Below are 19235 nucleotides of genomic sequence, written 5' to 3' on the forward strand. Positions count from 1 at the left end.
TGACATGAGCATCTGTACGTAATGGATTTGGTCTTTGTCCTGTCAAGCTGCTTGACAGAAATGAAGAGACATTTATTGAGTCTTCTTGTATTCTTTTTTGGTACAATTTCTTGTGCTCTGCAGGCTTGAATCGACGCTGCCCTCCACGTCTTATCATTAAAGGCAAACGTAAATGCATGAGAGCCATATGCTAATATGCATGGTCTCGACCAGCTTATTTTTTCAGCTTACCGTGGTTAGCTTAAGATAGTGCGGATGCTTTTGCCGCACAAAATCTGGTTTTAGTCATCCTTTTGGGCTCAAGTCTTTCTTTAGAGTGATTTCTGGCTCAGAAAGCTCCCCTGTCTGACAGTGGTGTCTTTTCTGCACTGGCAGAATCTGAGTGCCTCTGTGCAATTCTAATCAGTGCAGTGCGGGTAGAGGGGGAGAGGTGGTGTGAGGTTAGAGGGACAGAGGAGACGAGTGTGTGAGGATTTGTTCAAGAAAAAGGGTCAAAATAGAAGGCAGAGGCACGCAGCGAGGATGGGGCTGAGCCGCGTGTATATGTGCATTTGTCGTTATGTTACAGAACAAGAGGCAAGGAGCGAGACACAGCGAGACAGAGAGTGTGAGCCAGGGAAAGAGAGAGAGAGGCAGTGGGAGGGACTGACGGAGAGGTGGTTACGTGGAGCAGCACCCCACTTCATCAGGCAGCATACGGCAGCCCTGCAGTGCGATCACACAGCACAGGGATGGGGCTACGAGACTGACAGTGGGAGAGAGGCACACAGAAAGCAAGCTTGAGGGATTTGCTCGGACGAGGAGGGGGATGATCAATGAGAGTCTGTTGTGGCTGTTGGAAGGACGTGGCAGCAGTGGCTGAAGCAGGTCTGTGGTTCTTTCACGCTGAAGGAGCCGGCGTCAGGACGTTATGCCCTGTGAGCTGTGAGCGTGTGCCAGCCAGCAGCTGCTGCGGTGACTGCTTATGTGCTGCATGCACGTCTCAGACAGGCAGGGGATGCAACAAACCTCTGCTCTGAGCACAGAGACTGCAAGCTGTACCCAACACCAAGGGAAACCAGGTGGGCTGTGGTGGGAGTGGAGGGTGCTTGCCTCAAGGAGGAAGCTAGCTTAACCTGCTTTGAGGTCCTGCATAAATCCACGCCTCACGTCTATTGGATCATCTTTTTGTCTGGTGGATCTGAAACTGGAATTAGTGCTTTGAGTCATGAAGAGCTCATTCTCAGGTGGAGCCATGCAGCTAACCATCATCTCAGCATCTTACTGACTACTCTGGATTTTGTGAAGCAAAGACAGCACTGGCACCAATAAGGGCACAGATATTTTCATCGCGGGCAAACAGCATACTTGGAGCTTTATCACAGGATCTATACCTGGATCATAAATTGAGGAGTTTGGAATTTGCTCATCGTTGAATTTCTGAGCCTTTTTCTTTTTTGGCATAGGATTTACAATATGTCTACCTGACAATACTTGTGGTGGCTTTGGTGGAGGGGTGAGAAATGAATAAACAAATAATAATTCTTGATCAAAAGTAACAGAAGTACCTCATCAGTGATACAGAATGCTGCCACCTTCCATGTATAAGCCGAGTTCTAACTTTCAAAGAGGTTGACCAATGAAGCCATGGGACACAGCCAGAGCCTTCCAAGTATGTGGTGAAGAGCCCAAATATTTGGGGGAGCCTAAAATTATCTTTGTTGTACAGTCTAGTGAAAAAAGCCCCTGTTTTAAATTCAGTAGCTAATCTGTTCACAGTATCTTCTTTAATGAGCTAGTCAAATCCTGTAGTATGCTTACTTCAATAGTCTTATGTTTTTAGACTATAGTCACTTGTCTCACACTCGCTCATCTTCTCACTAAAGGAATGTTTAGTGAGACATGTTTGTTGGAAGATGCCATAGCGGTTCAATCCAACATAACTAAAGTTTCTCAATGTCAGATGGGCTTCCTTCCTTGCACTACCTCCACCCTTGCCTGAATTCTCTGTCAATCACTTACACCTGTTTAGTGTAGCCAAGTCCACCCTCGGCAGGGCTTGAGAGGGCTGCAGCACTTCCTCTCCTCCTTGTGTTTGAATTAGCGGGCCCCCGCCAGTACCGTGGGAGCCCCTCACCCCAAGCCTGGACCCTGTCTCCCCCTCACCCCGCCTGGTGCTGCTGCACTCGGCTCTGCTTCTGCTGGCCGAGGATGATGTGGCAATGCCATGTGTCGTCCTCTGAGTGCCGCTGCTACCGGCTGAACGGCTTCTCCCTGCTGAAGCGATTCCCTCTCTCGGCAGATGGGGCCTGTGGTAAAGCCCTGGACCAGCCGGTGGGAGAGTGGCTGGAGCACGTGGGGCTGCCGCAGTACGAGAGCAAGTTCCTGCTCAATGGCTTTGACGACCTACGATTCATGGTGAGTCACCTGCAGTATGTCATCTCACAGGTCAGATCCACTTTACATCATGAGCCTCAGCATTTGGACCACCCCACTATGCTCTTCTTGCACATCACTGTAGAAAGCTTTACCTCCTTGATTTTCCCATCACCCTGGTTACCTTTTCTCTTAACCTTTATGCGAAGCATGACCCTGCTATTATTTATGGCTCAACACTGGATCCCGTTAAAGAGTATTAGCTGTCACCTATGGCAAGACAAATTATTACCCAAAGCCATTAATTTTTCCCCAGCATTTGCAGTCATGTGACCTCATTCACTGAACTCTTTCCCCTTCTGTGTTATTATCAAATGCTCCACTCAACTTCATGATGTACATGACAACTTGAAAATAGTACATATATTTGACACTTGCATGGTTGCTCTTGAAGTCTAACACAATCCTAAGCCTTGTGCACTGCTTAATGGTATTACACATTAATGTATTGTATACTCTCTGTAGCACAATAGCAGCACGCTTTTATATTATTGGTTCCAAATGAATAGGATGTGATACGACAGCTTTTATCAGGATTAACATAGCAATTGTATTATTTGGTCAAACAGTTTTGCAACAAGATTAGCATGCTTTGTCCAAGAAAGTTATATATGTTAACATTTAGGAGAGCATGTAGATGACAAGATTATGTTTTCAAATCTCTGGCTGTTTTCATGAAAACATGCATGTACACAAATAACCAAGGCCAAAGGCTAAATCTACATGTTGCAGACCATAGCTCTGCATTAGCACTAAATGTTACATCAGTTTCACAGTTGAGTAAAGTTAATGGGACCAGTAAGCTCTCGGGGAAATGGTTGTATTCATGCAGACTGGTCATGGAGGGGGTCTGCCAGGGGGTCACACTGGTGATTTTGTAGCTGCTGAGGCTGTAGAAGAGCATGGGCACATGTTTACGTGCACAATCTGTTCAGGGTGGGCTCAGATTTGCTTTGTTTATAGTTGACATCATGATGTACTATACTTAGACCTCATGACACACTTATGTAAAGGTCAACATACGGATTACAGCTGGACAAAATTCTTTGCTGTTATGACTTTGGGGGCAAACATGTGTTAGCTGCAAATTGGTGTGCACACACATTGTGCTCCAAATGAGTAAAAAGACTCTTTATGAGAAAAAAACAAAACAATGCTTTATATGGCTATTTTCCGAAATGATTGTGTAAAGTGAAAGAATCTATCTTGTGTTTTTATTTTTTATCTAACTTTTGTTTTACCAGGCAAAACATTAAGAGCTAATTATCAATTACCATGTTGGCCTCGGAAGTGAGTAAAAGTGCCAAAAATAAAGTCCGAACAGTCATAAAAGAAGCTCTGAACGACTTGCCGTTTGTTTGGATGCTCATGATGGACCATTAAGCATCGTGATGTTCATGTTCATGCCACGACTAATGCGTCGTGAGACTTGATGCATCGAGGGGATAAATCATTAGCTTTACAAGGGAAATTAAACATTGCTATTTATATATGGATGTGGAGGCTGCAAACAGATGAAAGGTCAGAGGAGTCAGGCACAATGTGAATGTTTAATATTGTGCCCTTTGTGCCAGACTGGATTTGTATGTGATCAATCTCAGGTTACACTTGGCTTATTTTGAGGGACGGAGAGGTAGCGCCGGAGGCTGTGCACTGTGGATTATTCTTGAATACAATGACATATCAATAATGAAATAAAAGCAGTAGTGTAGACTCTTGATCTTCTGTATAATGGAAGTTGGATGTCAGTATTGATGTGCATCAATGCTACTATAAGGAAACACTATTATCTTAAAACAGTCATGGGGGATTCGACTCATGCAGAAATGTATACTGGTGGATCTATTCAATCGGATATGAAAAAGTAATGGAATTAGTTGTGTTCAAAAAGCAGTTTCAGTTATTGAATATGTTTTCTCTATGATTTGATATTATTACAGCAGAAATCTTGGAATGCAAAAAACATGTAATTTTTTTTTATCACAGAAGTGTGTAAATTGTTGAGTTAAAGAAGCCAAAAGACGTCCTTGAGATTTTCAAACTGGACAAAAATGAACAACTGCGTTGATTACTCTGAGATGCAGCTTTTGAGGACTCGTTAATTTTGAACAGCCATGTGCCCATTCTCATCATTTTTACGCCATCATTTTGTGCTTCATCAATGATTCCCGTACACGAAGGCTGCTGATTAAAAATTACTGCATATTGTTATTTGTTACAGAGCATGACTGCACTCAAAATGTATTGAATTGTTACATTGATTTACTGTAGCATTTTATCCAGCCACAAGGTATACACACTGGAACAAGCCGAATTAAAAGTGTTGTTTGTATTTCAGAGATAAAATTAATTAAAATCCAATTACATTACATTAAATTGCATGTTTACACTCAAACGATGGTCTCTCTTGTTAGAAGATTATTGCAGACATACAAAAATGTAGGACGAAGCAAGCCTAATTCACTGTTGCATTAACTGCATTTAGTCATATGATGGACTACTCTGCAAGTCGACTTAGATTACATCAAACTATCAAGGTTTAAAAGCCATTCATAACTTACTGAACCATACATTCCCATCACATGTTTCAAATCCAGCATGAAATAATAATGTTTTAAGTTGAGTCTCCCGAGGCATCGTCAAACTTCAAACTGTGTTAATAAAAGTAAAGTCTATTTTGGGTGCTTCATTTTGACCTTTATTCTAGCGATCAGTGAGTAATCCCGACTGCGCCTTGATATAAGGCTATGAATAAAACTACTGCATTCTGCTCTGAAGCCAATCCAAAGAGAGCCCACTGACTAAAGACTACCCAACATTTTAACACTCTCCGCCAGGAAGAATCACTCTGCATCAACAAGCCCTATCTTTAGTCTTGTCTATTGCTCTATTATTAGCAACCAATAAAACAATGACATGGCTGAGTGTAATGTCAGGTGAATTAGTAAACATTCCTTGTTACCAGAGCAACAAGATTCAAAAAATAATCTGAATGCAGTATTTTCTCATAAATATTCTTGCTGCTTTCTTTTATGCTAGATGAGCCCCTAAATATATCCATATCTCGCAGTACATGTTTGTATAATTATTTATGATATTTAGTGTTATCACATTTGATCGCAAAGCAATAATTAAAATGGTTTACAGTAACAGGCAGAACCAGTGCCACTGCAGAGCTCTCGCACGCAGAAGGTACAAAACAGCACAGTTAGGCATAGGAGCTTGTTGTTTCATGACAGTCCATTTATTGCAGTATTATCAGTTATTGCCAAACCACCAGTTTAAAACTAAATATTCTCCCCCATTGAATAAACCACTTTGCAATTGAATTTGAATTTGAAATTGCATTTACTGCCAAAATGTTGTTTCTGACAACAATAACTGAAAAATGTGATGACTTAATACCATTGACTATATGAGTTGAAAAGTAAATATCAGAGTAAAATATCTACATTTTAATCATTACCTTTCTTTTGTCTTCACTGTTAAATTACAAATGCAAAGCTGGTATAGTTGATGCTAATTCCAGGGGCTTTGTTCGCCTGGGATGCGCTCACCATCAGATTGATTATTCCTGGCATGCACAATTTATTTGACTTCATTGTCCTCCCACTCTGGTGTCAAAGCTTGTATCGGGGATGGGCTTTCCTCCATGTATCTATGGCATGACTTCATATGCAAATTTACATGCTAATGTTTGGTCATGGTATTAAGCTTGTTTAAATGTCATCATCCTTTATAACCTCTCATTGTCATATCAGTACTGTCTGCACATGCTAACTTGTCTATTCAATCCAACCAAGTGCCCATAAGAGATTTATTTTCTCGTCCTCGTTGTATTTCAGTCAGCGCATGTCTGGGCTTGCAAGTATGTCAACATTTGCATGCACGCCGTGTGTGGAGGTCTGCGCGTGAGCCTGTTTATTTGTATGTCTCTATCTCCGTGTCTCTGTGCCTGTGCAGGGAAGTAACGTGATGGAGGACCAAGATCTCAGAGACATGGGGATCACTGACCCGGGACACCGTAAGAAAATTCTCCACGCAGCACGCAGCTTGCCTAAGGTACTTAACATCGCAGTGTTGAGGTGACAGATAGCACCTAAGGAAGAAGAGGAGACTCAGAAAACATCATTGTAAATGTAGAAGATAAGCCAAAAAGTAAAGCAAATGACTAATGCGGTAGCATTGCTGGTGAACATGGCCTATTTTTCAAAGAAAGTATGGTTTTAAAAGTGTTATTATCTTTGTCTTTACATTCTAAACAGGAAATAGATGTCTTTGACTGTGAGGTTGGTTCATCAATCTTTTCCTGAAGCAATGTTTTACTCATTAAAGATAAATGCCCGGGAAACTGTATTTTATTCAGTTGTGAACATGGTTTGTTTTCACCATCTGCACAGGTTTAGTGGCTCCATATGGATCTTGTCACTGTAAAGGCAGACTGTCATTTAATATGTTAAAAAAATAGTGTCACATATTTGTGTTCCAAAATGAGAAGGAAGAAATAAATACTTTACATAAATCCTTCACCTTAATAATTAACAAAGCCACCCACAAGCTCTCATCCTGGTGTTAGCCCAGATTGGAGTATTATATCTGTACCTCTCTACTATTGCTCTTCTGGCAACAAGAAGATTTTTTAATCAAAATAAATTCTGGCAGGCCTTATTTTGTTCCTTACTTGTCACAGCACAAGAGATTATTGCATATGCGGATGTAAAAGCATTACAATAAATCGACTTTGCTATAGTATTGCCATACTACAGGGGTGGGCACGTTATATTGACCCTGCGATCATCTGTCAATCCAGTGAGATCGTTAAATTGTGATTAATTGCTTTTCTGTTAATGCAGCTCACTGCTAAATCAGACACTGGCCATCTTTTACCCACCCACTTCTCTTATTGGCCAGCCTCCTTCATGAGAGATGATTTAACCAATTTCAGTGTAAACTCTACATCAGTAGTTCTTAATTTCACACCAAGTAATAGGAGCTAAACATGATCTAAAATGAAACTGAATCAGGGCTAAACCGTTGATATGGTAGTTGAAATATTGATTGACCCAAAGGAGGACAAAACAAATCAATACCAAAACTTGTCAATGCCTGATCTTGTTAGATCTCGAAAGCGAAGCAGGAATGGGCCTGGTTAGTCCTTGGATGGGCCGCTGAAATGCCAGATGCCACAGGGGGCGTTAATGCATACTGTTGTTGTGTCCTTGTGCAAGACACTTCACTCACCTTGCCTCCAGTGTCCAAGTATGTTGGTATATGAAAGAGAATGCTGTGAGAGTAAATGTGGGACAACGGATGTAAATTAGCCCATGGCTACAATCCGGTGTGTTTACAGCACGTGTATCATGTATGTTCATTAACATGCACTGTCCTGACCAAATAAACCCATAACATTAAAGGAATAATAGAGGATTTTTGGCGCGTAATCTGAGTCTCATTTCCTCGTGGTGTGGACAGCTGAGTAGTTCTCCCACATGTCAATAATTCCCTGCGTGCTACTGCACACCTGCAGCCTCATTCCCAGGATATCAGCACGTTTCCCTGGCTGCGCATTTTGGTGAATATGCCGGTGTGTGTTTAGCGAGTTCCTTCAGTGTACAGTACAAAATTGACGACAGAGAAAGACTGTGTTTGAGCTAAGAAGAGACGGAAAACTGCAGAGACGAGAAATGTGATGCAATCCGTTGCACTAATAAACAAATGCACGAGCTTTCGCACAAGGTTTGATGGTAGGCGGCCTCTTGGAAAGAACAGGAGGGTGGGGGGTGAGTGAGACTAAGTCGGTTGAGTTCTCAAATTGGTGAAAAATCCTCTATTATTCCTTTTAATAAAATATATACAATTCTCTCTAAACATAACTAATACTCAAACTACAAAAAGCCCCATTCCACCAGAGGTACACGTACCACAGTTTGAGAAACGCTGCTCTAAATCAAATTGTGACTTACGCTAAGGAAATCCTATATATTGTTCTAACACAGGAGACAATTATTTTCATTGGTACGGTTTCCGGACTCGCGGACATGGATCCTAAGACATTGCAATCGTATGTGCAGTCCACTCCAGTCCAGTGCAGTCTGGCTAAGCTTCTGCTGTAGGTAGAAATGTGATGCAGTGACGGGCAGAGGGGAGACATTGTATTTTCTCCGACATCGACTGTACGTTTTGCTTTGTTGCTGGTAAAATAATCATTGTAAAACACAGCCTTGTCACTCCAGAATTGAATAACATCGGATACAGATTGAACTCATGCTGATGTTTTTGCCCTGTTTAGGTGAAGGCACTGGGCTGTGACGGAAACACATCTCTTGCCTCGTGGCTTGACGGCCTTGGATTACACGAGTACCTGCCCAACTTTCTCACCACCGGTTACCGCACGCTGGAGTGTGTCAAAAACCTGTGGGAACTGGAGATTGTCAATGTAAGTATCAATTTGGGGCACGGATTTGAACACAAAGAGATACACAACATACTGCAATTTATTTGCTAATGCTTAAGTGCTTATGAGTAACAGAGACATGCAAATCTATACATTTGCATAACCTGAGCATAGACATATGGTAATTATTGTAGATGAGGCACTGAATCTAAATGAAAGGCTTGTGTGCAGGAAATATTGTGTTTTTTAAAAACTTGTTTGGAAATTGTATAACACATTAACATGATAATGATAACAAAGTGGAAGCATGTACCACTTTGCCTGATCATACTGGAAATACCCATTTTAATTAGCCTCGTCTGTCCCGTGTGTGAGATGGTTCCAGCCTTCCATGTGGGCCCTCAGGTCATTTCAGTTTCTTTATCTAAAAAAACGCAAATTAAACTGTAAAAACAGAACAGCAGATTTAGCTTTTTTCTGACTTTCCTCCTTTCTTGTAAGTATAAGTGTATGTTGAATCATAATTTAGAGAAAACCATGTAAACATTTCTAATACAGGATTATTCTCATGACATTCATTCAGAAACAAATGTCCAAGCCAGTTTTTACATTAATACAGCACTCAGTGAGTGACACAGTGTTGTAAATGTTGTGCATTGATGCTTGTGTCCTGGAAACTGTTTTGTTGTTGTGAAAAGCGATTTGGTCGGTGAGAGGAGCAGAACTGCCTCCGAGCGTTTTGGCACACCTCACTTTGCCATTACAGTCTTCATCGTCTCACTGAAAGTATCACCAAGCCAGAAACATTTCCGCGTGCTGGATTACATTCTCACATATTGTCCCAAGGCCCTTTAATGCTGTTTAGAGTTTATTCTTTCTTCATGTAGTGTGTCTCTGTGGAATTGTGCTCAGACAGTAATGAGAACCACACAGGGATTCCTTCGATGACAAGATGCATAAATGAAGCCTTGAGATGTATTGTAATCATGTTTTGAATATAAGAATCAACGCGGGCACATATATGATTTAAAGATATATGTGTCATAAAGATTTAACATGTACATATTTTGAGAAATTATTATTATTATTTTTATTTTATTTATTTATTTTCAAATTCATTTTTTTTTTTTCCTCAACTCAAAACTCGATATTCACTAATTTAGCAAACCCTGACCAAAATAAAATAGCATTTTCAGGGCCAAAAGAATTTATTTAATAATTAAAAATACAATGCAGACTAAAACATCCCAAATAAACGTCTTGTGCTGGGATGAAATTGCAACATAAAATAAATAATGTATTTCAATTTTTCTATATTATGTAACTCCAAATGGCCATAGATGTTCTAAAGTGGATCTTGAGTTATAGTGGATCCTGAGAAGAACATGGTGCAGTACTTAAAGCTTACGGCAAAACAGATTGAGGCTAAATTATTGACAAGAGTGGTTTCAGTTGCTTCTAGTGCGAGCTGCGTGTCCCCAGCTCCGTCTGAGCCTGCGCTGGATAAATGCTTGTGTTTGAGCTATTGATGTCACAAGTCTGTGAAAAGTAACCTCACCCCGCTGCTGTTTTGTGCAGGTTCTTAAAATCGGCCCTCTGGGTCACCGTAAAAGGATCATTGCCTCCCTCGCAGAGAGACCCTATGAAGAGGCTCCCTCCAAATCCCGACGTCTCTCTCCAATAATGGTAAAAATCTGTGAAGCAGAAATAGATAGAGTGAAAGTTAATGACTGACTGTCTGAGTGCAAGATCATTTTACCAGGAATTGAGTTTTAAAATACTGTTGACAAGTTGTATTATTTATTTTGATTGATGTAATATTATATACATTATTTGCACATATATCAAGCCTTTGCATGTGTTTTCTATTACCCCTGCATGACTTTGTTTGAATTAGTATTCTATTATTGTGTTTACTGCTCAATGTGCTTGAATTGCCCCTCAGGGACAAATAAGGTTATATTGATGGTTGCGATTATGTAATGACCAAAATAAACTAATGACATAATCCTGCCACATGCTGGGTCACATGCTGGGTCACATGCTGGGTTACATGGTGGGTCACATGCTGGGTCACATGCTGGGTCACATGCTGGGTTACATGCTGGGTCACATGCTGGGTCACATGCTGGGTCACATGCTGGGTCACATGCTGGGTCACATGCTGGGTTACATGCTGGGTCACATGCTGGGTCACATGCTGGGTCACATGCTGGGTCACATGCTGGGTCACATGCTGGGTCACATGCTAGGTCACATGCTGGGCTACTCATCCTGCTGATCCCCAGCCTAAATATGAGTAGGTTTGAGACAGGCATCTGACAAATATCAAGGGGGCAGTTTACTTGATTTTCACAATCCTAATACTTAAAAGGAACGCATCTATTGAGATATGGAATTTGACTTTTCATTATCTTTAAGACATAATAAAATTGTAAATAAAATACTCAATTGATTTAAATACAGTACGGTACATATTCTGATTGTACCTATTTAGAAAATGAATGTATACAAGGCAGTAAAAAGTCAGTTGGGTAAGTTGCTTTGCTGTTTACTCTTTAGCTATTCTTTCTTTGCTATAACGAGTTAGATTGAAATGGAGTCGAATCACACGCAAAGAACTAATTCCCTGTCAATGGGATTTAGTGAAAATGGGTTTATTTCCATCATCTGTAAGTATTTACTTTTGGACAGTTTTCCCAAGAAGATTAAAAAGCCCCCCGAAAAATGGAATTGAGACTCTCTATGGAAGATGATCTTTTGTGGGGGTTTAAGCTTGGCTATAGATCAGGAAATGTAGACACAATACAGTCCATTCATCAGTCCTGCCTGTGTGTTTGTGTGTGCAGTTCCATGACCTGCTATCGCAGGGCAACACGCCCCTGGGGCAGCTCGATCCCTACACCAGTCGCTCCATGGACATGCTCCTGCCTCTGACCGAGTCTGACCGGCGCAGGAGGGGCTTCGACCAGGACTGCAGTGTTTCTCTCCGGTCTTACAGTGAGAGACCAAGATCTGTGGTGAGCTTTCTCCCAGTTAAGCTAACTCACACTGTAATGTATTTACTATTATTTATTTAACTGAATTTGCCTCTCTTTTTTTTTTTTTTTAAAGGAAAGACATAAAGATCGCTTTAACCTTCGACCCACAAGCCATTCTGCTACCTATGCCACAGTGTCCGCATGGCATCATCAACCTGAAAAACTCATCCTGGACTCTTGTGGATACGAGGCCACTGTATGTTCCTTTACATTTCATTACATATAATTGTCTATGTGTGATTGAATAACATGGGTTTTTCTGATTTAGTATTTAGGATCATTGATAATCAGGGATCTACGAGGGATTGAGTCCACACAAGATGCCTGTGCTAAAATTAGGGTAGGTTCAGCAATGGTAAGGCTAATGGGCATGATTTTAACATTCTGAACTGTATTGATTTTTAGAAATCAAAGGATTCGAGAAAGGGTCCAGTCGTCATATTATCTATTACATATAGAGGTGTCAAGTTCATTGATGCTGCTTCAAAGGTAAAGCACTATTGATCCAACCAATCTCCAAAATGTAGCAGACTTTTTGTTGTCCTCTTTATACATAATTTCCTGTGTTTAGACCATAATTGCGGAGCATGAGATCAGGAACATTTCTTGTGCTGCACAAGACCCAGATGACCTGTGTGCATTCGCTTACATTACCAAGGATCCGAAGAGTGGTCACCACTTGTGCCATGTCTTCAGCACTGTTGAAGTGGTGAGTGGCATTTTGTGTTTCATCCCTTTAAAAACCTGATTCTAACTGGAATTATATAAAGAGCATTGCTGTTGAGTGATCATTAGACATTTATGAGGGGAAAGTGGGATGTCAGGTATCCCACAGGAAAGCAGCATGTAGCGTCCTGTGGACATGATTTCCTTGATTGACTCTCCATTGCTTAATTTAAGCTCTGATCCTGCTATGTGACATTTCCCTCCACATGCTCAAATCATGCAGATGCCTTTTGAATTTCATATGCGTTAAAGGTCAATGACCATTTTCATTCTTGTGTGAAGGATTTATTCAGTGAGGGTTTAAGCTGGATTGTTATGGTCATTAAACTAAGATGTCTGGTAAACCATTGTGGCACCAACCAGATATTGTGGTGATGGACATGCAGTAGAGGAAAGCCATTGTGGTTGACGTGGATATACCAAGTTAATGGCAACATCAGGAAAAAGGAACAGAAGAAACTGAAGAAATACCAAGAGCTCAGAGAAGAGCTGAAGAAGGTGTGGAATGTGAAGGTAATAGCGGTCCCCGTAGTCATCGGAGCACTCGGGACAGTGACCCCCAAACTGGAGGAGTGGCTACAATAGATCCCTGGGTAAAACAAACATCAGACATCTCAAGAAAACATCAGACATCTCAAGCTAAAAGCAAAGCTGTTGCATGGAACCCTGAAGCCCCCAGGCCTCTGGTAGAGGACCCAAGATTAGCAAATGAATGAGACCACCCAAACCCCAGGGAATTTATGGCAATGACAGTGCGTTGTACTTTAAAGTATTCTTTATTTATTCTTGTCTGATTGTTCCACTTTAGATACATCAGATACATTAGATACATACTTTAGATACGTTCATGCAACACTATTAGATCAACACGTGTTCTTTTCTTTTGCCAGACTCAGACATATGAGATCATCTTAACGCTGGGACAAGCCTTTGAGGTGGCCTACCAGGTGGCCATGCAGTCCAGAGCCAGACATTATGCCCAAGCATCAACCCCAAACCCGGAGGTCGTTGAGGCTAAGACCAGCCGACCCATCTCTCAGTCCTGGAGCAACATTCGCAGATCAGCAGTGAGTAACAACCTGAAGTAAAGACCCTTCTGGAAGTGTGGTAGTGAAAATAGAACAGAAAGAACGTTACAGAGACCTCCTGACCAACTTTTCCCCGCCACTAAATACCCAGTGAGACACCTACTTACAACCGTGTGCGAGGTGAAAGTGATGAATCATTAGTGCTTAGCCGGTTCAGCGTAGAGTAGCTGCAAATATACATTTTCTTGCTTTAGCAGAGATGATGAATGAGCAGTTTTATGTAGATTTTTTTCTTACTACATTTCCCCCCAAGGCGTTTCTAGAGGCCCGATCCCTCTGGTTGGACCTAGTCACTTCACTATTGTTCATTACGTCCACATACTGTAGATAGCCATAGCCATGGGTTGATGCATTGACCTCTCAAGATATAATAATGAACAGTCACCTGAGTAAGCACCCGGCCTGCACACTACTGCTGGATGCTCGTGCACTCTCACAAATCACGTTTTACAACCTGCTTGCACACTTTATTATGATTTAATCACCAAGTGGCATAATGAGACAGGCTGGTCTGTAAGTTTTAGATAAGGACTTCCGCTATTCCACATAATTCTCTCCACATATTTCTTCAAAGAGGAAAAACACACACAGCTGTGATTTGTGCTAGCACTGTCAAGTATTAAAGCAACACTATGTTTACTTTAAAATAATTGGCACTTATGGAATAATGGTTTAAAGGTGCTTTGTGTAATTTTTCTGCTGCAGCAGGTACTATGTCAAAGCAAAATACCTGGCCTGGTTGTCTCCATGGTTATAAGTAAGTTTAATGCTTTACTGTGGAAAATTCCTAGCAAAAATCTCCATGGAGACCAGCAGTTGGTGAACCCTTCACCAGAAATGTTACAAGGTGCATCTTTTAAAGCTTTTAAACCTGTATGATGTGAACAGACTTTTTAACTGACATGATTACGCAATATTCACATTTACTGAATACTTAAATTCTATAAAATAATAATTTGTCACTCAATATTATACCTAAACCAGCAAGACATCCATAATATTCAGTAGACCAAAACTTAGTGTTGCTTTTACTGAAAGCCACAGGGTTAGTTCACATTTGAATTGCGGTTTCCCTCTTCTGTCTCATGTTTTAACATGTCTTTGTTCTTGTCTTCTTGGTGCCTGCCTCCAAGGGTGCCCCTCAGCTCGAATGCCGCTGCTGTCACTGTCACACGTGTACTACCCACCGCCCCTCCTTCCTCCCGTTGCACTCTGTTAGCCCTGGAGTCCAGGTCCTTCTCTTTCCTTGCCTCTTTTTAACCCTGTATTTCTCATGTGCTTTCACACCATTCTCGCCACAACTTAATTTCCTTATAGTGCACTTTCTATGCCTTGATTTGGACTTCTATAATTCAAACACAAATTGTTTTATCATCCTTTTTTCTCACATTGCACATTCATTTGTCATTTTACAATTTAACTGTTATAACACGAAATACTTTGAAACAGATATACGAAATAAGGGATTTTTAGGTTTTTTGTGAGAACTGTTGGCTTTATTGTGTCAGGGATAACCATAAATATGATGTTTGAAGCTTAATTGCTGGTTATTTTTAAAATATGAAAACCGTAACCAAGGATTTCAAATGCTTACTTTGAATGTTCGAAATTTACATCTAGCATAAGGCCATAATAAGCATATGCAGGTATGAGAGTTGACGCTTCTGGTCCTAATACCCTTCATGTCTATCTAAGCCACTGGTGTAGCGCATGTTGCATTTTAAAATAATCAGTTCATTCTCAGTAGATTTGGTGGTGTGGTGTCAGGAGTATTTGCAGTGTGCCATCCTCCATGTTGTGGAATGAGCCCAGTGTGTGCGATTATAACCTGACCACTGGCCTCTGTACCTCTAATCCACATGCACGTGTGTGACCAGGACCTGTCAGTGGTGCTCAAAGATCCACGCTGGCGCTGGTCTCACGTCCTCCTCTCGCCCCCTTCCTCCCTCCCCCGGCAGATGGACCCTCTGGAGTTGGACCCTGACATGCACTCCCTGGGAAGCAACTCCTGGCTCCTGGACCAGCGGGACAGCCAGAGACGACCTGTCAGCACCAAGTACGAGACCACCATTTTCTGAGGCCGCACCCCCTGGTTATGTCCCTCTGCCCCACTCACACGCCCGTGATAGACAAGCCCGTGCCTTCTCACTGTGATGGTATAGCATCCCTCAGGGCTGTCGACTCCCAGACCCTCCTCTGCCCTGCCCAGAAACCCAAATGAACCCACTAGTTCCCCCTGAAAAGACACGCTGCTCCTCTCCTGTGTCCCAGTGCAGTCCTGGCAGCTCCCCAGCCTGTCGCTGCTTCAGCCAATGGTGGATTCTGAGACGGATGATCCCGGACTGATCGCATTTTACAGTAGCCCTTCTCTCGCAACTAAACTGCCTCTTTATCCTCTTCCTCCTGATCCTGACTATTTACATCTGCCTCTAAACCCTGATATCTCCCAAAGTTGGCATTATTTTATTTGTTTTATTAAGTTAATAATTTAATTGTAAAGCATGTTGATTAAGACATTTGAATACTGTTTTCTTTAAATCCAAACAGAACTGTTGTAGCCCTAGCGTCCTATGCATTGTTGTTACCCTTTATTTTACTATTATTTCTTTATTATTTAATCGTTTTACCTCAAGACAGTTAAAACTTGTCTTTTTCTCCATCTGTAGCCTGTCCTGTCTTACCAGGCATCTACCACTGTGAGGCACAATGAGGAGGCTGCTATGCTTGCTTGGGATGCAAGATGGACTTTTAATCAATGAAAAGACAAAACAGCAACATGCAGCAAACAACTCTTTTCTACGTATTTGTACCATAGTTATTGTAACACGAGGAGATGATCAAGTCTTAAATCTATCACTGATGTCGGAACTTTAATGAACGAAGACCTTAAACGTTCACACATTACACACCCAGGGGTGAACTCCCTGCACTTAACCAAGGACTACAGCCTTACATTTATTTAGTTTATCTATAACCAACAAAAATCCCATCTTCCCCGACCCAGTAAACTGACAAATGCACACCCCCTACTCCTCCAAAGAACCAGGACCACAAGATTCCTGGTGTCTTTATGCCAAGGCTATTGTGATTGTTTTTATGGTGGTACAGTTTTGCCCAGGCTCATGCTGCCCAATGTCCCAGCGTTCACAGTAGCATTGAGAGCCCTTAAATCACAGTTAGTAAAAAAAAAACACTACGCTTATTTCTCGTGGTGCAACTGGGTCATTCTTGTAATTAAGTCAATTTTGTGATTATCTTTGATTATACGTTGAAAAAGCTTTCAAGGACTAAAATAAGTATCTGAATGGAAATTGGTTACATGTGTAGATAGTATTGAGCTGAAGTTGTTCACAAGGTTTGATGTAGCTTCATAAAATCTTCACGATTCTCAGTTTCTATAATTTAGACTCAAACTTACACTTACTTGATCCACAAGGGAAATGACTTGGTAACAGTAGCTTTTAGATAAAACTCTGTTTATCCATTTCTTGTAAGCATCAGCATTACAATTTGTTCTGTCAAAAGTGGGTATTGACCACAGCCATATGATTCAAACTTTATTTATTGGCTAGTAGCATCAATCCTATATTAACCTTTTAAATAGCCGAACAAAAGTCTATAAATCTAAAGCTTTTTCTGGTGTTTATGGTGAATACAATGAGATGTAGTTTATTTTAACACTCATTACACAGTTTGTCATTTAAACAGAACATAAATGCCACTTTACTCTTGTATTCTTCAATGGTGCCAAGCATTATATTGTCCCCATTATATGGTTGGATTTGCTTTTGTTTTAATTGAGGTACAGTACTTTCAAATTGTCACTAGAAACAAAACAGCAGTGAAGGCCTTCCAAACTACTGTATTAGACCACTTAATGTAGCGCTGGTGCCATATTGATGCAAATGATTTGCTCTGCTGCGAATGTGGCTCCGTAGAGACTCCTCCTGCACTGTGACTTGAAGATGCGTGTTAATGGGTTAACACATGACTGTGGGCTGTCCGCTCTGTGTACTACCTACTGTGCGTGCTGTGTGCTGTTTGTCTGTCCTCATGGGAATTTGGACTTTTACTGTTACATCACTGGCCACTGTCCTTGTTTGTGTGTTGCTGCTGGAAGAGTGAGGAGATGTGGGCCCCTGTGGGCCCCTGTGGGCCCCTGTGGGCCCCCGTGCACTGCTGCGTCTCCAGGCTTACTGTCAGATGTATCGGTCTGTGTGGTACCGTGGCTGTCTCATTGCCACTTTAACTGTTAGCTTCAACAGATGATGCATGTTGGCACTGTTTTGTGTTTCGTATCCTTTGATGCACTTGGCCTGAGCAGTCTCTGTATGTAGTGTGGCAGTGTTTTTTTCATGTGATTTCTTTGTTTTGCCTTCAGTTCTTTCACAAATACATAGATTCATACTCATGTCTCCATAGGTGTCATTTCTCATTTGTCACAAATGTTCTTCCATTTTGTATGTTAAAAAGACACTCAACCTGCTCTAGTATGAATGCATTAAGTAAAAGCATTACATTTTAATGAGCAGCTATGTTAAAGTAAGTTTTGGTGGCATGATATGGGCTGTGCATGTACCGGTCTTTTAACATCCATGTTCTCCTTGTGTAGCTCACCCCAGCGTTCAAGTTTCCGGATACCAAGCTGTGAGTTGAAGGGGAGCAGCCGATGTGAGTGTGTTTGCGTGTGTTGAAATAGTGGGCAGAGCAGTAGAAAGAGATAGAGAGAAAAAGAGAGGTAAGCTTTATACAACATCAGGGCCGACTAGCACTGACATTTAGAGCTCACTATGTAGACCCCTGTCCCATGGTATAAGCCCCACACAGACAAAGGTAACCTGTACCACAGGCCCACAGGACCTCTGTGTCACTCCTGTCTCGAGAAGGTTAGCCATGGAGGTCCAGGCTGTTCCTGACCTCATGGTGACTGCCCAGTCCTGTCATTGTAGGTACTGTATGTTTAGACTACTGTAGACCATTACTATTGATTCAGGTCTATTGAAGATACTTCCTGTGGAAATTATTCTGGAGAAAATGTTTCAAATATAGAGGAAAAAAAACTGTACCAGCATACAATGCTTTGCCCATTTCTGGACAAAGTATGGTTTGTCAATGAAAAAATGTGATAATGTTTCAAATTTCAAAGCAATATTATATTAATGAAATTAAATAGTACAATGACTAAGCATTCAATGTCTGATTTATCTGGTTTTTAATACGGTGGTTCACTGAAATATGCCAACATTTCTAACACCCACACTTGGGGGGAAATAAAGGATCTATAATTTCCTTTTCAAGATCAAACTTTAAAATATTCTCTATTTTTTGTGATGAGGAGAAACCTCAGATGCACTGTTGGGATATTTATCAGTCACCCACAACCCAAAAGATGAATATTTATTTACTAATACTATAATATCAAATAAATATAATTTCAAGTTCTCAATTTTTGGGTTTTCATTAACTACTGATCCTCACAGTTAACAAATTGATGTTTTAAATATGTAACTGTATGTGATGAATCATTGTAATATATATTTCATTTTTAACAAAAAAAACTAAAGTTATGAC

The 19235-nt window shown here is 41.1% G+C and overlaps 1 protein-coding gene across 1 annotated transcript; it reads left to right on the top strand.

The window, feature by feature from the left end:
* The first annotated feature begins 387 nt into the window (after positions 1–387).
* anks1ab (ankyrin repeat and sterile alpha motif domain containing 1Ab) lies at positions 388–19110 on the top strand. Its single transcript, XM_072452157.1, has 11 exons — positions 388–2397; positions 6379–6477; positions 8705–8851; positions 10388–10495; positions 11659–11862; positions 11924–12046; positions 12119–12190; positions 12256–12339; positions 12422–12559; positions 13467–13643; positions 15623–19110. Exons 1-11 carry the CDS (start codon positions 2191–2193, stop codon positions 15740–15742), a joined length of 1479 nt encoding a protein of 492 aa, XP_072308258.1. The 5' UTR covers positions 388–2190; the 3' UTR covers positions 15743–19110.
* The last annotated feature ends 125 nt before the right edge of the window (positions 19111–19235 follow it).

This window comes from Eucyclogobius newberryi, unplaced genomic scaffold, assembly GCF_026437365.1.
Source record: "Eucyclogobius newberryi isolate DKJ021-1_F unplaced genomic scaffold, fEucNew1.0.hap1 SCAF_19, whole genome shotgun sequence".
Lineage (NCBI taxonomy): Eukaryota > Metazoa > Chordata > Actinopteri > Gobiiformes > Gobiidae > Eucyclogobius > Eucyclogobius newberryi.